The following is a 19,746-nucleotide window of genomic DNA, read 5'->3' on the forward strand; positions in this document are numbered from 1 at the left end:
AAGGATACTAGAGTAATGCATCATATTAAGACAATCCCCATGATTGAAACAAAACAGGAATCTGCATATGTGAAGCAAAATGAAAATTGTGGTTTTGGGCCCACTATGATTAGAAACATAAAAGACAGAAGCAGGAGTTGGCCATTTGGCCCTTTGAGTCTGCTATGCCATCCATTTTGATCATAGCTGATCATCAAATTCAATACCCTGATCCCGCCTTACCCCCATATCAATTAATCCCTTTAGCTCCAAGAGCTATATCTAATTTCTTCTTGAAACCACACAATGTTTTGGCCTCAACTACTTTCTGTGGTAGTGAATTCCACACATTCACCACTCGCTGGGTGAAGACATTTCTCCTCACCTCAGTCCTAAAAGGTTTACCCCTTATTCTCAAACTATGACACCTAGATCTGGACTCCCCCACCATCGGGAACATTCTTTCTGAATATACCCTCTCTAACCCTGTTAGAATTTATAAGTTTCTATGAGATCCCCTCACACTCTTCAAAACACCAATGAATACAATCCTAACCAACTTAGTATCTCTTCCTATGACATCAAATTAACTAGTTTGGATATCTAAGCCTGAATCTGTGTTCACGTATATCTGATACATAGCAGGAGCAGGACTGATCCTCCTGGCACTACAGCGGCCCCTGAATGTGACTGCCAGCCTGTGATCACACTTTCTGCCATTCTCTTTGCCTTCACCACCTTATCCCACTTTTCAGAATTAGCTGAGAAGAACTGCAGGATGTGGCAAGTTATCAGGAATGCCTTAGGCGAGCCTCAGGCCACTCGCTTCAGACAATTGCTGGAACATGCTTCCAAAAATGGACCATACATTTTTTACCCTAGCAGATCCACCAGTCCCACTACCACTGACCAAAATGCCCACAGCTTTCCAATGTGCATTGGCTGCTGTTGGTTTGAGGCATCACAACATCCACCCCGTAAGGTAAGACCTAGATTTTACCATTGGCCTCCAGCTAATTTTGCTGCTCTAATCTTCTATGTTCTTTAGGCTCCCTGTGGAGACTGTTCCTCGTTGAATGACAGCCACTGCCCAGATGGAAGCACGCCAATGGTAACTGAACATTTCAATTATTCTGACACGCAATGCATATTGAGTTATAGTTCTAATTTAACTCAGTTGTTCCTCTGAGTAAATCACCAACCACAAGAGAATCTCAAGCTCTTTAAGAGTACGGAGGCCTTAAGCTCACTGACAACTATCATTGTATAAAACATGCGCTGAATTTCTTGTCTTGTTACGATCCGGTCAAGGACCATTGACATCTAAGTAGAAAGCCAAAAACCTCCTTCAAACCCATCGAATTATGCTTCACTTTCTTTTAGCAAAACACAGATTTTATTGAATATAGAACAAATCAAACAATGCAAATGCTATAAGTACAGCTTACAGCAACGTATGTTAGGCATTCATGTTTACTTCTTACTTCCCCCAAAAATTCTCTTATAAACCACATCAATCTTCAGTCGGGGCCACACTTAAATTCACCGCAACCCTCTGGAGAATTCTCCTCCGCTCCAGCTATTCTCAAAGGTAACACTTTCATTTGCTTTCTCTTAACGGTGGATGTCTCAGTCTCTTTTTTGGGTGACTTTTCCAATGCTTTCAGGCAAATCTTTTTGCATTCTTTACCGCAAGATTCTGCAGACACCTCAGTAGGTTATCCCATTGAGCAATCTTCAAGTTTCCATTCGCTCACAAAATTTAAACTGAGATTAAGCCTCACCTGCATTCCGCATGCCGAATGATGATGTTAGTTTTTTTCTCTGCTTGCGGCACAGGTCTAGCTAACTGTCACTTAGTTTGGCCATCTTATTTCAGTGAGTTTCAAACCATACAAGGTCTAAACTGCAACTAACTCTCTCAGCAACCACACAGATAAGTTGAAACCAGAGAACTTCCCTAAACTGCACCCATCTCCATGACAATGTAATCTGCTCTGGGCTGTCCTCAAACCAACCTTTAGCTTAATTATCCACCATTTACAATTTTTCCTTTGATTTGATCACATGATTGTTTTTTACAACCTTTCACAGTTTACTGAATGCTTTTAAAGTAATTTAGCTCTACCTCCTAAAACAAAACCATCTCTCTGGACTGTCCTTATTATGAGCATTGCACATATCACCTCACCAGCTCTTTAGCCAAGTAAGCCCATGTGCTGAATTATGATTTCACCTTTTTGGGTGTTAACTTTTGTGGCAACGTGACCCCAAACCTTTAAGTGTAAAATTCTCCAACCTTGCCTTAATTGTGTCCATCCTATTTTCTACAGTTAAACGTTTAATTCAAATAAAAGCAAAAGCTATACTCTAAAACATATAAACAATGAATTATTTGCTATAATATGGTATTGTTTAGGGCTTGAAATCATAGAACCATTCAACATAAAAGGAGGTCATTTGGCCCAGCAGACATGTAATGGTCTTTGAAAGAATTAACCAAGTAGTCCCACTCCTCTGCTCTTTCCCCATGGCCCTGCATATCTTGGCTTGAGACAGTCTTGAGTAAGTATGCTTTAAAATATTCTGCTAATTATGAGTCATTTGTTTGGCCAGTTTTCTTCTCCTTTCCTGAAAATGCTGACTTCCTCGATAATGATCGGGATTGGGAACTTTGACTAATTGTTTTCCTTTCCACCCTGAGACCAATGAGAGGAGGTAACAGTACAGGTCAGCAATCAAATTCTGACCAATGCTTCTAATGTCAAAAAGACAAATCCTGATGGGCGACCTTTTGAATAAATGTTGCTACATGTGAGTCACAATATGCGCTTGTCCGGTTTGGACTCAGACCAAATTGATTGAATAGTAACAATCTCAATGTCACGAGCCCAGTGTAGTGATTTTCTAGTTGCCCAGAACAATGGCACTCAGTAGAGTAAGGCATCGCAGTTTCACTGATAGGCTAAAATGATGAGAGCTGCAAATCCTGAGTATCTGATTTTCTTCGAGAGTAGAACCAAGTCAGAATTAAAAGAGCTTATTACAACGAATGAGGGTGGCCCTCAAGTAAGCATGCTTGGTCGTGCTATATTTCTCATATTCACCATTCATCTGGTAGATATGGTTAAAATTAATGCTCTTTGTACTGCAAATTATTTCAGTGAGTTTCAAACCACACAAGGTCTAAACTACAACTAACTCTCTCAGCAACTACACAGATAAGTTGAAACCAGAGGACTTCCCTAAGTTGCACCAATCTCCATGACAATGAAATTTGACATTTAATAGCTGATGAGGAACATAAATTCTGAATCTCACAAACAGTCCAATTAGAGTACTTAATGAATACTTGTTAGGTATTCACAGGTGGGTTTGTGTTGCAGGGCTTGTCATGCTCACCAGTCTGAAATTTCCTGTGTTTATCATTTATTCCCAAAGACAATTTCCATGTTCTAATGAGAATGGCATCTTGTAACAATATGCTAATTACCTAAATTAATTAACTTCGAGATTTGTAATTAACAGCATGATTAACATCACATCTAAAAGACAACTAATAACACATCAAAAGAGAAAATGTCAGAAAATCTCAGCAGGTCTGGCAGCATCTGTAAGGAGAGAAAAGAGCTGATGTTTCGAGTCCAGATGACCCTTTGTCAAAGCTGACGGCACGGTGGCACAGTGGTTAGCACTGCTGCCTCACAGTGCCAGGGACCCAGGTTTGATTCCCGGCTTGGGTCACTATCTGTGTGGAGTTTGCACATTCTCCCCGTGTCTGCGTGGGTCTCCTCCTGGTGCTCCAGTCTCCTCCCACAGTCCAAAGATGTGCAGATTAGATGAATTGGCCATGCTAAATTCTCCCTCAGTGTACCCAAACAGGCACCGGAGTGTGGTGACTAGGGGATTTTCACAGTAACTTCATTGCCGTATCACAGCTGTACTGCAGGACACCTCGGAGGGCTCAATATGGGTAGAGCTCTGGAATAGGAAGGGCGTAGTCACAAAGTTGGGGATTTACTATAGGCAACCCAACAGCCAGCAGGAGATAGAGGAACAGATATGTAGGCAGATTTTGGCACGGTGTAAAAGTAACATGGTTGTTGTGGTGGGAAATTTTAACTTCCCTTATATTGATTGGGACTCACTTAGTGCTAGGGGCATGGATGGGGCAGAGTTTGTAAGGAGCATCCAGGAGGGCTTCTTGAAACAGTATGTAGATAGTCCAACTAGGGAAGGAGCCATACTGGACCTAGTACTGGGGAATGAGCCCGACCAGGTGATGGATGTTTCAGTAGGGAAGCAGTTTAGGAACAGTGACCACAACTCAGTAAGCTTTAAGGTACTGATGGATAAAGATCAGTGTAGTCCTCAAGTTAAGGTGCTAAATTGGGAGAAGGCTAATTATAACAACATTAGGCAGGAATTGAAGAATGTAGATTGGGGGCAGATGTTTGAGGGCAAATCAACATCTGGCATGTGGGAGGTTTTCAAGTGTAAGTTGATAGGGATTCAGAACCAGTACATTCCTGTTGGGATGGAGGATAAGTATGGCAAGTTTTGGGAACCTTGGATAACGAGAGATATTGTGAGCCTCGTCAAAGAGAAAAAGGAAGGGAACACACGAAGCAAGTATGGAATACAAAGATAGCAGAAAGAAACTTAAGCAAGGAGTAAGGAGGGCTAAAAGGGGTCATGAAAAGTCATTGGCCAGCAAAATTAAGGAAACTCCCAAGGCTTTTTATACATATATAAAGAGCAAGAGGGTAGCCAGGAAGAGGGTTGGCCCAGGAAAGGACAGAGGAGGGAATCTGTGTATGGATCCAGAGGAAATGGGTGAGGTATTAAATGGGTACTTTGCATTAGTATTCACCAAAGAGAAGGACTTGGTGGATTATGAGTCTGGGAAAGGGTGTGTAGATGGTTTGAGTCATGTTGAGATCAAAAAGGAGGAAGTATTGGGGTTCTTGAGAAATATTAAGTTAGACAAGTCCCCAGGGTCTGATGGGATATACTCCAAAATACTGAGCGAGGCAAGAGAGGAAATTGCTGAGGCCTTGAGAGAAATCTTTGTATCCTCACTGGCTACAGGGGAGGTCCCAGAGGATTGTAGAATAGCCAATGGTGTTCCTGTGTTTAAGAAGGGTAGCAAGAATAATCCAGGTAATTACAGGCCGGTGAGCCTTGCATCAGTGGTAGGGAAATTATTGGAGAGGATTCTTCAAGACAGGATTTACTCCCACTTGGAAATAAGTGGACGTATTAGCGACAGGCAACATGGTTTTCTGAAGGGGAGGTCGTGTCTCACTAACTTGATCGAGTTTTTTGAGGAAGTGACAAAGGTGGTTGATGAGGGTAGGGCAGTGGATGTTGTCTACATGGACTTCAGTAAGGCCTTTGACGAGGTGTCTCATGGCAGACTGGTGCAGAAGATGAAGTCGCACGGGATCAGAGGTGAGCTGGCAAGGTGGATACAGAACTGGCTCGGCCATAGAAGACAGAGAGTAGCAGTGGAAGGGTGCATTTCTGAATGGAGGGTTGTGACAAATGGCGTTCCTCAGGGCTCAGTGCTGGGACCTTTGCTGTTTGTAATATATATAAATGATTTGGAGGAAAATGTAACTGGTTTGATTAGTAAGTTTACTGATGATACAAAGGTTGGTGGATTTGCGGATAACGATGAGGACCATCAGAGGGTACAGCAGGATATAGATCGGTTGGAGACTTGGGTGAAGAGATGGCAGATGGAGTTTAATCCAGACAAATGTGAGGTAATGCATTTTGGAAGGTCTAATACAGATAGGAAATATACAGTCAATGGCAGAGCCCTTAAGAATATTGATAGGCAGAGGGATCTGGGTGTACAGGTACACAGGTCACTGAAAGTAGCAACGCAGGTGGAGAAGATAGTCAAGAAGGCGTACGACATGCTTGCCTTCATCGGCCGGGGCATTGAGTTTAAAAATTGGCAAGTCATATAGTGTTGAATTCTGGTCGCCACACTACCAGAAGGATGTGGAGTCTTTGCAGAGGGTACAGAAAAGATTTAGCAGGATGTTGCTTGGTATGGAGGGCGTTAGCTATGAGGAGAAGTTGGAGAAACTTGGTTTGTTCACACTGGAACGACAGAGATTGAGAGGCGACCTGATAGAAGTCTACAAGGTTATGAGGGGCATAGACAGAGTGGAAGAGTCAATTACTAGGGGGCATATGTTTATGGTGCGAGGGGCAAGGTTTAAAGTTGATGTACGAGGCAAATTTTTTACACAGAGGGTGGTGGGTGCCTGGAACTCGCTGCCGGGGGAGGTAGTGGAAGCAGATGCGATAGTGACTTTTAAGGGGTGTCTTGACAAATACATAAATAGGATGGGAATGGAGGGATATCGTCCTCAGAAGGATAGGGGATTTTAGTTCAGTCGGGCAGCATGGCCGGTGCAGGCTTAGAGGGCCGAAGGGCCTGTTCCTGTGCTGTAATTTTCTTTGCTCTTTGTTCAGTGTTAATGTAAGCCTACATGTGATTAATAAATAAACTTTTACTTTAACTTTTGGTTTCATATTCCAGCTTCGACAATAATTTGCTTTTATTTAATAACAGATCAATGCAGCCAGCAGTAAATTGGGTGTTAAGTGACAGTATAATTCACACTGAGAAGACCAAATCAACACACTTGTTTGAAAGGTTGACTGCAATGTTCCCCTGTCATCTCTACAGTTTATGTTATAAAAGCAGAAAATGCTGGAAATACTGAGAGGTTCTAGCAGCGTCTGTGGAGAGAAAGAAAGAGTGAACAGCTGCAACCTTGTGCTCTTGTTGGTGAGGTGGGAAGGGTGTTTCCTTAGATGCAGTGGTGGTGTACTGGAATCTTGCTGCCTTCCCACCTCCGCCAAAATTAAGTTGAGGGAGGGAAGACTCATGGTCGAACCTTGGCTCTGCCATCAACTGAAGCCCTTCAGTGGCCAATTAATGACCGCTTAAGGGTCACATCCCGCTGCCGCTTGATCCTTGATCCTGGGACTCCAGTGCCTGTCTTTCTGGGAGCAGCCTTGGCCTTCCCAGCGATGCTGCTGAGCGCAAGCGCTGCTGGCCTCTGATTGGCCATCCCAACATGGAACTATATCACTCTTCGTTCACTGTAGCAGCGTCCAAATCCTGAAAAACGATCCCTAAAGCATTGTGGTGTGCCCCATTGTAGTTCAAAGAAGTGGCTCACCACCACCTTCTCAAGAGCATGGAAAATGCGCAATAAATAATGGCCTGGCCATCAATGCTCATATCCCAAGAACTAAAAAATAAGTGCTCAGCTTGTCATGGACCACCTGACTCTGAACAAAGACATTTGCAAATAAATTCATAATATCCATTTTTATCTTGAGTAATATTTATTGCTATGTTACATGAAGAAATCTAAGATTAAAGAAAAAGATCAGTATCACTTCCCAAAAGAAAAACAAAATGGCCGCAATTCCCAGCAAGAGACAGTATCGCATAATTATTAACTCTTCCATCCTTTGCACGTGAACTTTCACACTTTTTTCCCTTATTATGTCCGTATGTGGTGAAATCATTCCAAGTCATGTAATATATTCATGTGGAATTCCTTTGTTTACTGATTTAACAAAGGCGTTTTAATAATCAGATTAATCCCTGACAGAACAATTTCATATTAATATGCTCAGAGCACAAACTGCAATTTCAACCGATTAGATGTTATAGAAAATACACTTTGAAAACTACAATAAAGTGCATATAGTATCAAGAGCATGCATAACTCTAACAGATGGATTATAATATTTACATAATTTCTGAAACCAATGAACATAACTAATTTTCAATGTTGCACGATAATTGAGTGAATTTGTATGTCTAATATTCATGTGTTTTTATGAGAAGTGGGTGATTTGTACAGCAACTTCATTCACAGCAAAACTTTTGTATCTGCAGGAAACGTATATACAAAATTGCGCGTACGATATATCAATTGATGATGTTATCTATAGTAGGAGCTCTGGCTGTGCTAGACATTGTAACCAGACCGTTGTTGTAAGTATCTTGCATTGCGTCATGTCTACTGCAATGAATTAATGATTTATGAGCTGCACATTATTCATCTGACCTTGTGCCTTGATAAATTGCGTCATTTGGGGATTTAGAACAGTACCAACATTTCAACAGCATTTTACAATGTAATAAACCAAATATTATTAATGTGCAAAAACGTTGTTAAATGATAACCTCAGGATATTTTGCTGATTAAAGAACGTGTGCCATTTTGAATTTGTTGGAGGTTGGAGAAAAATAAATGAGCTTTGAAATAATAATGATGAGGCGCTGCTCATTGGGATATTGATGTCCGGTCATTGCAGTGTTTTTATTGGCAGGTGGAGTACAGTATAAAATGATAGCGCTGTTATTGTAGAACATATGATTTCCTTTCAGTTTGTGACCAGTCAGAGCTGGGTCAGAAGCAAAAAGCGGGCTGCTTTGAATTATCAACAGCTGTTTCATTTCTATAAAGATTAACAAATTGTAGAATTTCTAGCACAGAAGGGGGCGATTAGGCTCTTCATGATTGTTCCAATGCTAGCTCTCCGTCAGGACCTGCCCATTCTAATCCCATTTCCTTGATCTTTATTCACTTTCTTTATGCTCCTCCTTTCCAAATACTTTTTCACTTTCTTCCTAAGTGATCATGTTTCTGTCTCAACAGTCACTTGTAGTAAAATGTTCCAAAGTAAATCTACCAACAGGCCACAAAGGGTGGGGAGCCTTGCAGGCGGTGCTTCTGGGGAAGGGAGAAAGGGAGAGGGTTGGAAAATTAAGTCCCGGCCTGTACATACCCAAATAGTAGTGCACCCAATGACTTAACAGGCAATTTCTGGGCCAAAGATGAGGCCGTGCTTCCAGCATGCGCGTCCCTCACTTTAATTGTATATTTATTTACATTAGACCCCTCGCCCGAACTTTGAACTGGTGGTGAGGGACTGCCTACAGCCTATTGCTTGCCCAGTTGAAATGGGTGCTTCGGGGATCTTGGGGTCTGTCCTATTCAAGAAAGCCTCTTAAAGGTAGGTAGATATTGGTGTTCTGTGCAGATTTCTTTTTGCATCTTCTGGTAAACATTGTTGCACTATGCCCCTTGCATTAGTTGTCTTGCTGGGAATTCTGTATTTTGGAAGGTTTTGCTGCATTATTCTTCATCAGTAAAGTGTAAACATGTGCATTCCTTGCCCTTTATAATTGTATTGGCTGCTTTTGATGGGCTGCCAATGGAGGCGGAATGACACTTGAGGCATTGTCCGTTCACAAAAATATCTGGGCTGAAGTTCGCAGATCTCTCCACACATAAACATGGATACAGCTGGGCATGTTAGATAAGACCTGGCTTCCTTGTCTCCACTTCTGTCACTATCTTTCTCCTTGAATACTGTCCTATATTTTCAAACATACATCTCTCCATACACCTCATACTTACACTTTTGCCACCTCCATCTTGTGTTTAACTAATCCCCCATTGTTCAATGGGGCGTTTTAGTTTAGATGAATCCATCCTGTGTAGGGCTTTGTTCTGCCTTGTAACACATCGCAATGGCATAGAAATCTAGAGCCAACCCTTCAACATCTGCTTAGACATGCAATGATGTGTCTGATGTACTTTTCCTTGCCTGACCCAACACAAAACATCTTGAAATATCCACCTGGAATCTAACACCTAACCTCTTGCGTTCCCTTTGTAAGGCCACCATCCTGACCTTCCTTAAGTCATTGGGTCCAATGGATTTAGGGTGCATTATATTGGCGATTTTAGAATAACATCACTAGCATCTTTTGTGTGATATGAAGGGGTAGCACATTACACTGCGAGAGGGGCTATAAGGGGCAGGTGTAGTGACTGGACATAAAGCTCTATATATGCTCGAAAATGCTTACCTTTTACTTCACTGGATGTTGTTCTTCCTTCTGATTGCAAATCACTGATGGAACAGTCAGGAAATATCAGAGTCATAAATACATTGGAGGTATTTTTAACTTTTGGCAATAATGCAAAATGCACAAGAACAGATTGAGCGGCTGTTAAATTCCTCACCCAATGTTTATTTTCATGATATTGCCTGTTTCAAGCTATCACCAAAAACTAAATGTATTGTTTTTAGAATTATGTTTACGATTTCACTCGAAATAGTGAATACAGGAAATCAGGCCATATATTCATGAGGTCATGACAGAGGAAATTTCTATAAATTAGTTTAGGGTGTTAGCACAGGTACTGACAGGTAGGATATTGGACCATAACCGTAATTCCCACGCGGCGATTTCCATCTCAGCCAAATACTGCAGAAGACAGTTGAAGGACTTTCATAGAAAAATACATGGGTTTCTTATCTCGCAACTTCATTGCTTGAAGCCTGGAAGCAAGTTGATGATCTTGTTGGGTAAAATGGAGATTGGAAATAGCAGAGAACAGTTGAAAAATTGGGGATCTTTTAACCCACCCTACTGGTGGAAACAGGATAGGCACACAGTGTTCTTATGCAATTTCGTCCCATTGCCATCTTATCTTTGCCCTTCATTAGGTGTCCAGTTGACCTTGGCAGAAGCCTCATTAATATATCCTAATTAAGTTCATGTAATCTCCATAGGAAGATGATTGCACTCTACTTAGTGGGTAGTCATTCAGCAAAACCTGGCAGGGGATAAGAAGGGAATGAGGGTGGCACAGAGGCACAGTGGTTAGTACTGCCACCTCATAGGGCCAGGGACCCAGGTTTGATTCTGGCATTTAGTGACTGCCTGTGTGGAGTTTGCACGTTCTCCCCTTGTCTGTGTGGGTTTCCTCCGGGTGCTTCAGTTTCCTCCCACAGTCCAAACATGTGCACGTTAGTTGCATTGGCCATGCTAAATTGCCACTTAGTGTCAGGAGGACTAGCTCGGATAAATGCATGGGGTTATGGGGATAGGGCCTGGGTGGGATTGTGGTCGGTGCTCCGGTTTCCTCCCACTCTCCAAAGATTTGTGGGTCTGGTTGATTGGCCATGCTAAAGTGCCCCTTCATGTCCAAAGATGGTTAGGGGTATTAGTGTCGTAAATACATGGGGTTCTGTGCTAGGACCTGGGTAAAATGCTCTGTTGGAGAGTCAGTACAGACTCGATGGGCCAAATGGCCTCCTTCTTCACTCTAGGGATTCTATGACTCTAAGGTAAGTCAAAGATGTTTCTTAGTGGGGCCAGGAGGAACTCGGCCAGACTCCAGAAGGAAGTGAGTGACTGCTCTCATGCTCCTCCTTTACACCCACAAAATGGCCCCAATTCCTCCCTCTATCCGCCACTCCCCACCAAGATGTGGCAGGTGGCCTCCGGACTGCTCTATTTTTACCTTGCTAGCTATCACTCTCTGCCTACTATAGACAAGCAGATGGCCAATAGGGCAAACTGAGGTCTGGCCATTAAAATCAAGCAAGGCCTGCCAGGGAAATTACCAAGTGGAAAGGCTGTGAGCTCCCATCCCACTTCACCACCAACTTTCCTGCTTTCCGGATGCGGAGTTAAAATCCATCCCAATATGGTTCCGTTGGGATGGGGGAAGTAGCCTTAATTTTCAAAATAATGTACATGAATATTCAATTTACAATAAAGCTTGTTGTCAGCGAGGGAATCTCCATGATCCTTTAAAATGTGCTGAAAACCTGATATTTCTGTTTCGATATAGAAACCAGGATGCTGCAAAGGGTTCTTCGGTCCAGATTGTAAACCTTGCTTTGGTGGTTTCAAAAACCCATGTTATGGACACGGACAAGTAAGTTGCTGGAAAATTCACCCTATTTCATTCTTCAAATTTATGTCAGTAAAAAATGGTAAAATATCTATGAGGAAATAATAAACTCCTGCTGCAATATTGGACTTTAGGCACTTTGGGATGGAAATTAGTCTGGACCCACAGGCGGGTATAAGACTCAGTGACCAATGCCACCCAAAGTAAGACTCTTGATTGACTGAAATCGATCCTCAGGCCTTGTCAGCATACTAGGCCCACTGGACCCACATTGGCTTCCTACCTCAACGTTAAAGGGCCGAATTCCACAGCGACAAGGGGTGCATTTAATGGGATACCCCGGTGGCACCGGCAGGACTAAAGGAGCCTGCTGGCAGCCAATGGCAGGTCATCTCTGCTGCCATGAAACCTGTGGTGGGTTGGGTGGAAAATCCTGCCCTGAATTCTATCCCTGTATCATTTCACCCATCAGCTGTAACTTTACCATGGGAATCGGAACAGGCGAGGGGCAGACCATGGAAAGATTTGTTGACCTCGGGCAGGATTTTATGTTTCAGGACGAGCAAGGCCATAAAATCCCGCCCATCATTTTCTCTCAGATTTCCTCCAGCCGTACAGCCTCCACATCCTCCCGTGTTTCCCTGATTCCAGCTTCCTGTTTATCATTGTCTCCTTTTAATCTACCACTGGTGGCCTGGTCTTCAGACTCATTGCCCCATTTCCTGTAGTTCACTTCGTAAACACTTCAAAGCCTTCCCCTACCTTCTTTCAGCCCAACCCTGTTTTCAAACTTTTGGGCTTCACTTTCTAATCATCTTCCTTTGGTTCAGAGTCCCTTCTCCTTACAATTCTGTGAAGGATCTTACAGAATTTTACTGTGATAAAAGGCATATATTAATTGCAAGATATTGTTGTGGTGACAGTAGTGACAGAGATTTGAGAGTTCCCTTACCAACATTAATTCCTTGGTTACTCATTCTGTGCACACATTGGGTGCCTTGTTTACTTAGATAACAACAATGGCCATTTGAATTGTAATTCATTGGCTGTGATGATATTTATGAAAGGCGCTATATAAGTGCGCATTCTTTCCTTTTTTATCCAGATAAATAGATAGATAATATTTCAAATGTCTCACTTACGTTAAAGCTGCTCGGAATGTAAGGCATGAAGGAGTTCATTCAAAAAAAAATCCTTTGGAAGTTTAACAATAATAAATGATTAATTTTATTCTTCACAGTGCACTGATGGAATAGAAGGAGATGGTTCATGCAAATGTTATTCAAGCTTTAAAGGAATTGCTTGTCACATTTGCTCTGGTCACAACAAACATGGTGAAAACTGCAACCAAGGTCAGTGAATTTACAAACTTCACAAACGGTGTCAGTGTGGGTTTGCAGATAAAGAGAAAATATGAGCTGCGGCATGGTGGCACAGTGGTTAGCACAGCTGCCTCAGAGTGCCAGGAACCTGGGTTCAATTCCGGACTCGGATGACTGTGTGGAGTTTGCACGTTCTCCCCGTGTCTGCGTGGGTTTCCTCCGAGTGCTCCAGTTTCTTCCCACACGCCAAAGATGTGTGGGTTAGACTGGCCATGCTAAATTGCCCCTTAGTGTCAGCGAGATTAGCAGGGTAAATATGTGGGGTTACGGAGATGGGGCCTAGGTGGGATTGTTGTTCGTACAGGCTCAATGGGCTGAATGGCCTCCTTCTGCACTGTTGGGATTCTAATGATGCCAGTCGCAAAGTTGTTTTTTGTATTATCATTTATTAACTTGTAGAATTTCTCTTAATGTCACTAACAGTGCATAACTTTTAACAACTAACACTACAGATGAATTGATAGAGATAGATACCAGCTGGTTAATTTTAGATACGGATAGATATCAGCTGGGTCACTTTAATGTAAGCCGTCAGGTCAGAAATCAGAAGATTGATTTTCCCCACCTAATATTACTCTGCAGTGACTGCAATGGCTCTCAAATCAGCATTACACCCAATCGTAGAATCATAGAATCATAGAATCCTACAGTACAGAAGGAGGCCATTCGGCCCATCGAGTCTGCACCGACCACAATCCCACCCAGGCCCTATTCCTGTAAACCTACATATTTACCCTAGCTAATCCCCCTGACACCAGGGTCAATTTGGCATAGCCAATCCACCTAATCTGCATATCTTTGGACTGTGGGAGGAAATCGGAGCACCCGGAGGAAACCCACGCAAACACAGGGAGAATGTGCAAACTCCACACAAACAGTGACCCAAGGCCGGAATTGAACCTGGGTCCCTGGCGCTTTGAGGCAGCAATGCTAACCACCGTGCCCCCGTGCAATCATTAGCAACTTCCAGGTGGCTGGGTTACGCTACGATTGCCCCTGACTTAACTTATTTTAAATAAGCTAGTCGAAGATCAGTATTTCATCCCAGTGAACATTGTAAATTAGAAGGAGGCATGTTCACAGAATGGCTGTGTTGCCTCCCGTTTCCCCGTATGTGCTGGAAATGGGTGACCCTCTCCATTGGTAACACGTTCAGTACTTGGAAAATAACCCCCAGCTCTCATCTAACACAGATCTCGTGCCAGTAAAAATCAATAAAATGCTTTTTATTCCAGAATAAAATCCAGTTCCAAGATGAGTGTGCTGATAAACAAGTTAAAAGGAAAATAATGCAATTTAAACAAGCAAAAAAACAGAGCTTTACAAGTTCACAAAATTTGTTGGCAATTTCGGTTTGCTGTAGTTGTTTTATAGAACTGCCTGTGTGCAACCACCACAGAATATATTCCATTGCAGAAAGAATTCTTGCAGACTGGATTTCCCCCACCCCCCACTTTCCTCTTACGGGAGCAGGTGTGAAAAATGTGTTCTACCCACTGGCTGCAATGGTGGGTTTTCACACTGTATCGCCTGCTCTTTGACGCATTAATTATGCACACACAGGAAACACACTGGATCGCTGCGGGGGGCGGTGTCTAATTCGCCTGCCATCAGCTCACTGCTTCCTTACTCCAGGCGACATATTTAAAGTGCAGTTGCGCACAGCCTTCTCAATGTCGGCAACCTTGGACTGCCCCACCGAAGGCATGGCCCATGAAGCCCAAGAAAATAGCAACTCCCAACTTCCATGATGCTTCACTGGAGCACCTGTGAGGCCTGCCGCCATGTCCTCTACCCCTGTTCTGACTGTAGGAGGTCCAGCAAGGTGACCAATCCAGCTTGAAGGCAGTAGCAATGGTGGTCAGTGTTAATGAAGCACCAAAGAGGTCAGCCATCGGTGCAGGAAAAGGATGAATGATCTGATCCATGCTGACAGGGTAAATCAATCATTTCATCACTCTCAACTCACACTCAAAAGCACATCGCACATTCACATTTTCCAAGATGGCGATGGAGCGTGGCGACTCCTTGTGGGCTGTGCCCAGCACACCCTCTAATTCTATCTTTTACTTCCGTTCTATGTTTTTAAAACTCTATTCTAACTCTTTTAAACTCTGTAACAATGCTGTAATACATTCTGCACCCTCCCCTTTCCTTCGCTATGTACGATATGCTTTGTCTGTATAGCACACAAGAAACAATACTTTTCACTGTACACTAATACATGTGACAATAATAAATTAAATCAAATCATTGATCTCACTCACTGCCAGCTCAAGAGACATTACCACTCATTGTCTAACGCACACCTTCACGTCTCCATCTGGCCTCACCTCTGGAGCTTCATCTTCATCCCATCAATGGCTCCACTCACCATCCACACATGCCAGGCCCTCAGCTCCAGCCCCAACACCACCTCAGACGAGGAGCAAGAGGATACCACAGCAAAAGATTGGTCAAAACGCTCACCTGCACCGACCACCAGCACAGAGGGACACAGCTCAGTGGGACCTAATTCTAGTTGGTAGGAAAATTATTGTAAAAAATTCTGAGGGAAAGGGACGGAATTCATCTCCACTTGAAGAGGCAAGGATTAATCAAGGATAGTCAGCATGGCTTTGTCAAGGGATGATCATGTCTACCAAATTTGATTGAATTTTTCGAGGAGGTGACTAGGTGTGTAGATGAGGGCAGTGCAGTTTATGTAGTCTACATGGACTTCAGTAAGGCTTTTGACAAGCTACCACATGGGAGACTGAGCAAGAAGGTAAGAATCCATGGGATCCAGGGCAATTTGACAAATTGGATCCAAAATTGGCTTAGTGGTAGGAGGCAGAGGATAATGGTCGAAGATTGTTTTTGTCTCTGGAAGCCTATGTCCAGTGCTGTACAACAGGGAGTGGTGCTGGAACCCTTGCAGTTTGTAGTGTACATAAATGATTTAGACATGAATGTGGGGGATATGATCAGTAAGTTCGCAGATGGCACAAAAATTGGTGTTGTGGTAAATATTGAAGAGGAAAGCCTTAGAGTACAGGACGACATAGATGAGCTAGTCAAGGGGCAGAACAGTGGCAAATGGAATTTAATCCTGAAGAGTGTAAGTTAATGCATTTTGGAAGATCTAACAAGGCAAGGGAATACACAATGAATAGTAGGATTCTAGGAAGTACAGAGGACCAGAGAGACATGGGGTGCATGTCCAAAGATCCCTGAAGGCAGCAGGACAGGTAGATAAGGTGGTTAAGAATGCATATGGGATTCCAGTGAGTGAGAAGAGTGAGAGGGGATCTCATAGGAAGTTATAAAATTCTAACAGGGTTAGACAGGGTGGATTCTGAATGAATGTTCCCGATGGTGGGGGCAGTCCAGAACCAGTGCACCCATCTGCAGCTCCTCCAAAACCGTGTTAGGGAACTGGAGCTGGAGTTGGATGAACTTAGGATCATTAGGGACGCAGAGGTGGCCATAGACAGAAGCTTTAGGAATACAGTTACTCCGAGGAATGAAAACAGATGGGTGACGGTGAGAGGGGCTGGGAGGAAGCAGTCCGTGCAGGGATCCCCTGTGGTCGTTCCCCTTAGTAACAAGTATTCCGCTTTGGATACGGTTGAGGGGGATGACATACCAGTGGTGAGCCGCAGTGAGAGGATCTCCAGCACTGTGTCCATCTCTGTGGCTCGGGAGGGTAAGGGGCAGAGCGGGAGGGCAATAGTTATTGGGGACTCGTTAGTTAGAGGGATAGATAGGAGGTTCTGTGGCAGCAAAAGAGACTCACGGATGGTATGTTGCCTACCGGATGCCAAGGTCCGTGACGTCTCAGACCATGTTTTCCGGATTCTGAAGGGGGAGGGGAAACAGTCACAAGTCGTGGTACACATTGGTACCAATGGCATAGGTAAGCGAAGGGACGGGGATTTAAAGCAGGAATTTCTGGAGCTGGGCTGGAAGCTGAGAGCCAAGACAAAACATGTGGTCATCTCTGGTACGTTGCCGGTGCCACGTGATAGCGAGTTGAGGAACAGGGAGAGAGTGCAGTTAAACATGTGGTTGCAGGGATGGTGTAGGAGGGAGGGTTTCAGCTACGTGGATAATTGGAACACATTCTGGGGAAGGTGGGACCTGTACAAACAGGACGGGGTGCACCTGAACCAGAGGGGCACCAATATCCTAGGAGGGAAATTTGTTACGGCTCTTCAGGGGGGTTTAAACTAATTTATCAGGGGAGTGGGAAAAGGAGTTGTAGTCCAGGAGTCAGTGAGGGTGGTGAGGTATTGGGGAAGGTATCAGGGTCAAGGGCGGGTACCGGTAGACAGGAAGGTGGGTTGAAGTGTGTCTACTTCAATGCAAGGAGCATCCGGAACAAGGTAGATGAACTTGGGGCATGGATTGGTACATGGGACTACGATGTTGTGGCCATTACGGAGACGTGGGTAGAACAAGGACAGGAATGGTTGTTGGACGTTCCGGGGTATAGATGTTTCACTAAGTGTAGGGAAGCTGGTAAAAGAGGTGGAGGAGTGGCATTGTTAATCAAGGATAGTTTAACGGCTGCGGAAAGGCACTTCGAAGGGGATCTGCACACTGAGGTAATATGGGCTGAGGTTAGAAATAGGAAAGGAGCGGTCACGTTGTTAGGAGTTTACTATAGGCCCCCAAATAGTAATAGAGATGTGGAGGAAGAAATTGCTAAGCAGATTATGGATATGTGTGGGGGTCACAGGGTAGTTGTCATGGGGGACTTTAACTTTCCAAATATTGATTGGAACCTTTGTAGGTCAAATAGTTCGGATGGGGCAGTTTTTGTGCAGTGTGTGCAGGAGGGTTTCCTGACACAATATGTGGATAGGCCGACAAGAGGTGAGGCCACATTGGATTTGGTACTGGGAAATGAACCGGGCCAAGCGTTAGATTTGGTTGTGGGAGAGCACTTTGGAGATAGTGACCACAATTCGGTGTCTTTTGTTATTGCAATGGAGAGGGATAGGGCCGTACGGCAGGGCAAGGTTTACAATTGGGGGAGAGGTAATTATGATGCGATTAGGCAAGAATTAGGGGGCATAAGTTGGGAACAGAAACTGTCAGAGAAAGGAACTAATGAAAAGTGGAACTTTTTCAAGGAACAAATACTGGATGTCCTTGATAGGTATGTCCCTGTCAGGCAGGGAGGAAATGGCCGAGTGAGGGAACCATGGTTCACGAAAGAGGTGAAATGTCTTGTGAAAAGGAAGAGGGAAGCTTATGTAGGGATGAGGAAACAAGGTTCAGATGGCTCGATTGAGGGTTACAAGTTAGCAAGGAATGAGCTGAAAAAGGGGCTTAGGAGAGCTAGGAGGGGACACGAGAAGTCCTTGGCGGGTCGGATCAAGGAAAACCCCAAGGCTTTTTACTCTTATGTGAGGAATAAAAGAATGACCAGGGTGAGGTTAGGGCCGGTCAAGGACAGTAGTGGGAACTTGTGTATGGAGTCAGTAGAGATAGGCGAGGTGATGAATGAATACTTTTCTTCAGTGTTCACCAAGGAGAGGGGCCATGTTTTTGAGGAAGAGAAGGTGTTACAGGCTAATAGACTGGAGGAAATAGATGTTCGGAGGGAGGATGTCCTGGCAGTTTTGAATAAACTGAAGGTCGATAAGTCCCCTGGGCCTGATGAAATGTATCCTAGGATTCTTTGGGAGGCAAGAGATGAGATTGCAGAACCTTTGGCTTTGATCTTTGGGTCCTCGCTGTCCACGGGGATGGTGCCAGAAGACTGGAGAATGGCGAATGTTGTTCCTCTGTTTAAGAAAGGGAATAGAAATGACCCTGGTAATTATAGACCGGTTAGTCTTACTTCGGTGGTTGGTAAATTGATGGAAAAGGTCCTTAGAGTTGGGATTTACGACCATTTAGAAAGATGCGGATTAATCCGGGATAGTCAGCACGGATTCGTGAAGGGCAAGTCGTGCCTCACAAATTTGATAGAATTTTTTGAGGAGGTAACTAAGTGTGTTGATGAAGGTAGGGCAGTTGATGTCATATACATGGATTTTAGTAAGGCGTTTGATAAGGTCCCCCATGGTCGGCTTATGATGAAAGTGAGGAGGTGTGGGATAGAGGGAAAGTTGGCCGATTGGATAGGTAACTGGCTGTCTGATCGAAGACAGAGGGTGGTGGTGGATGGAAAATTTTCGGATTGGAGGCAGGTTGCTAGCGGAGTGCCGCAGGGATCAGTGCTTGGTCCTCTGCTCTTTGTGATTTTTATTAATGACTTAGAGGAGGGGGCTGAAGGGTGGATCAGTAAATTTGCTGATGACACCAAGATTGGTGGAGTAGGATGAGGTGGAGGGCTGTTGTAGGCTGCAAAGAGACATAGATAGGATGCAAAGCTGGGCTGAAAAATGGCAACTGGAGTTTAACCCTGATAAATGTGAGGTGATTCATTTTGGTAGGACTAATTTAAATGTGGATTACAGGGTCAAAGGTAGGGTTCTGAAGACTGTGGAGGAACAGAGAGATCTTGGGGTTCATATCCACAGATCTCTAAAGGTTGCCACTCAAGTGGATAGAGCTGTGAAGAAGGCCTATAGTGTGTTAGCTTTTATTAACAGGGGGTTGGAGTTTAAGAGCCGTGGGGT

The 19,746-nt window shown here is 43.8% G+C and overlaps 1 protein-coding gene across 1 annotated transcript in view; it reads left to right on the forward strand.

Annotated features, from left to right (window-relative positions):
- Nucleotides 1-19,746, forward strand: part of LOC144491876 (stabilin-1-like) — a 213,167-nt gene that overhangs the window by 80,153 nt on the left and 113,268 nt on the right. Inside the window, exons 19-22 of the mRNA XM_078210166.1 lie at nt 1,028-1,090; nt 7,922-8,020; nt 11,685-11,771; nt 12,988-13,099. Coding sequence (XP_078066292.1) covers nt 1,028-1,090; nt 7,922-8,020; nt 11,685-11,771; nt 12,988-13,099 — 361 coding nt within the window. The remainder of the gene's footprint in view (nt 1-1,027; nt 1,091-7,921; nt 8,021-11,684; nt 11,772-12,987; nt 13,100-19,746) is intronic.

The sequence above is a fragment of the Mustelus asterias genome, chromosome 3 (genome assembly GCF_964213995.1).
Source record: "Mustelus asterias chromosome 3, sMusAst1.hap1.1, whole genome shotgun sequence".
Lineage (NCBI taxonomy): Eukaryota > Metazoa > Chordata > Chondrichthyes > Carcharhiniformes > Triakidae > Mustelus > Mustelus asterias.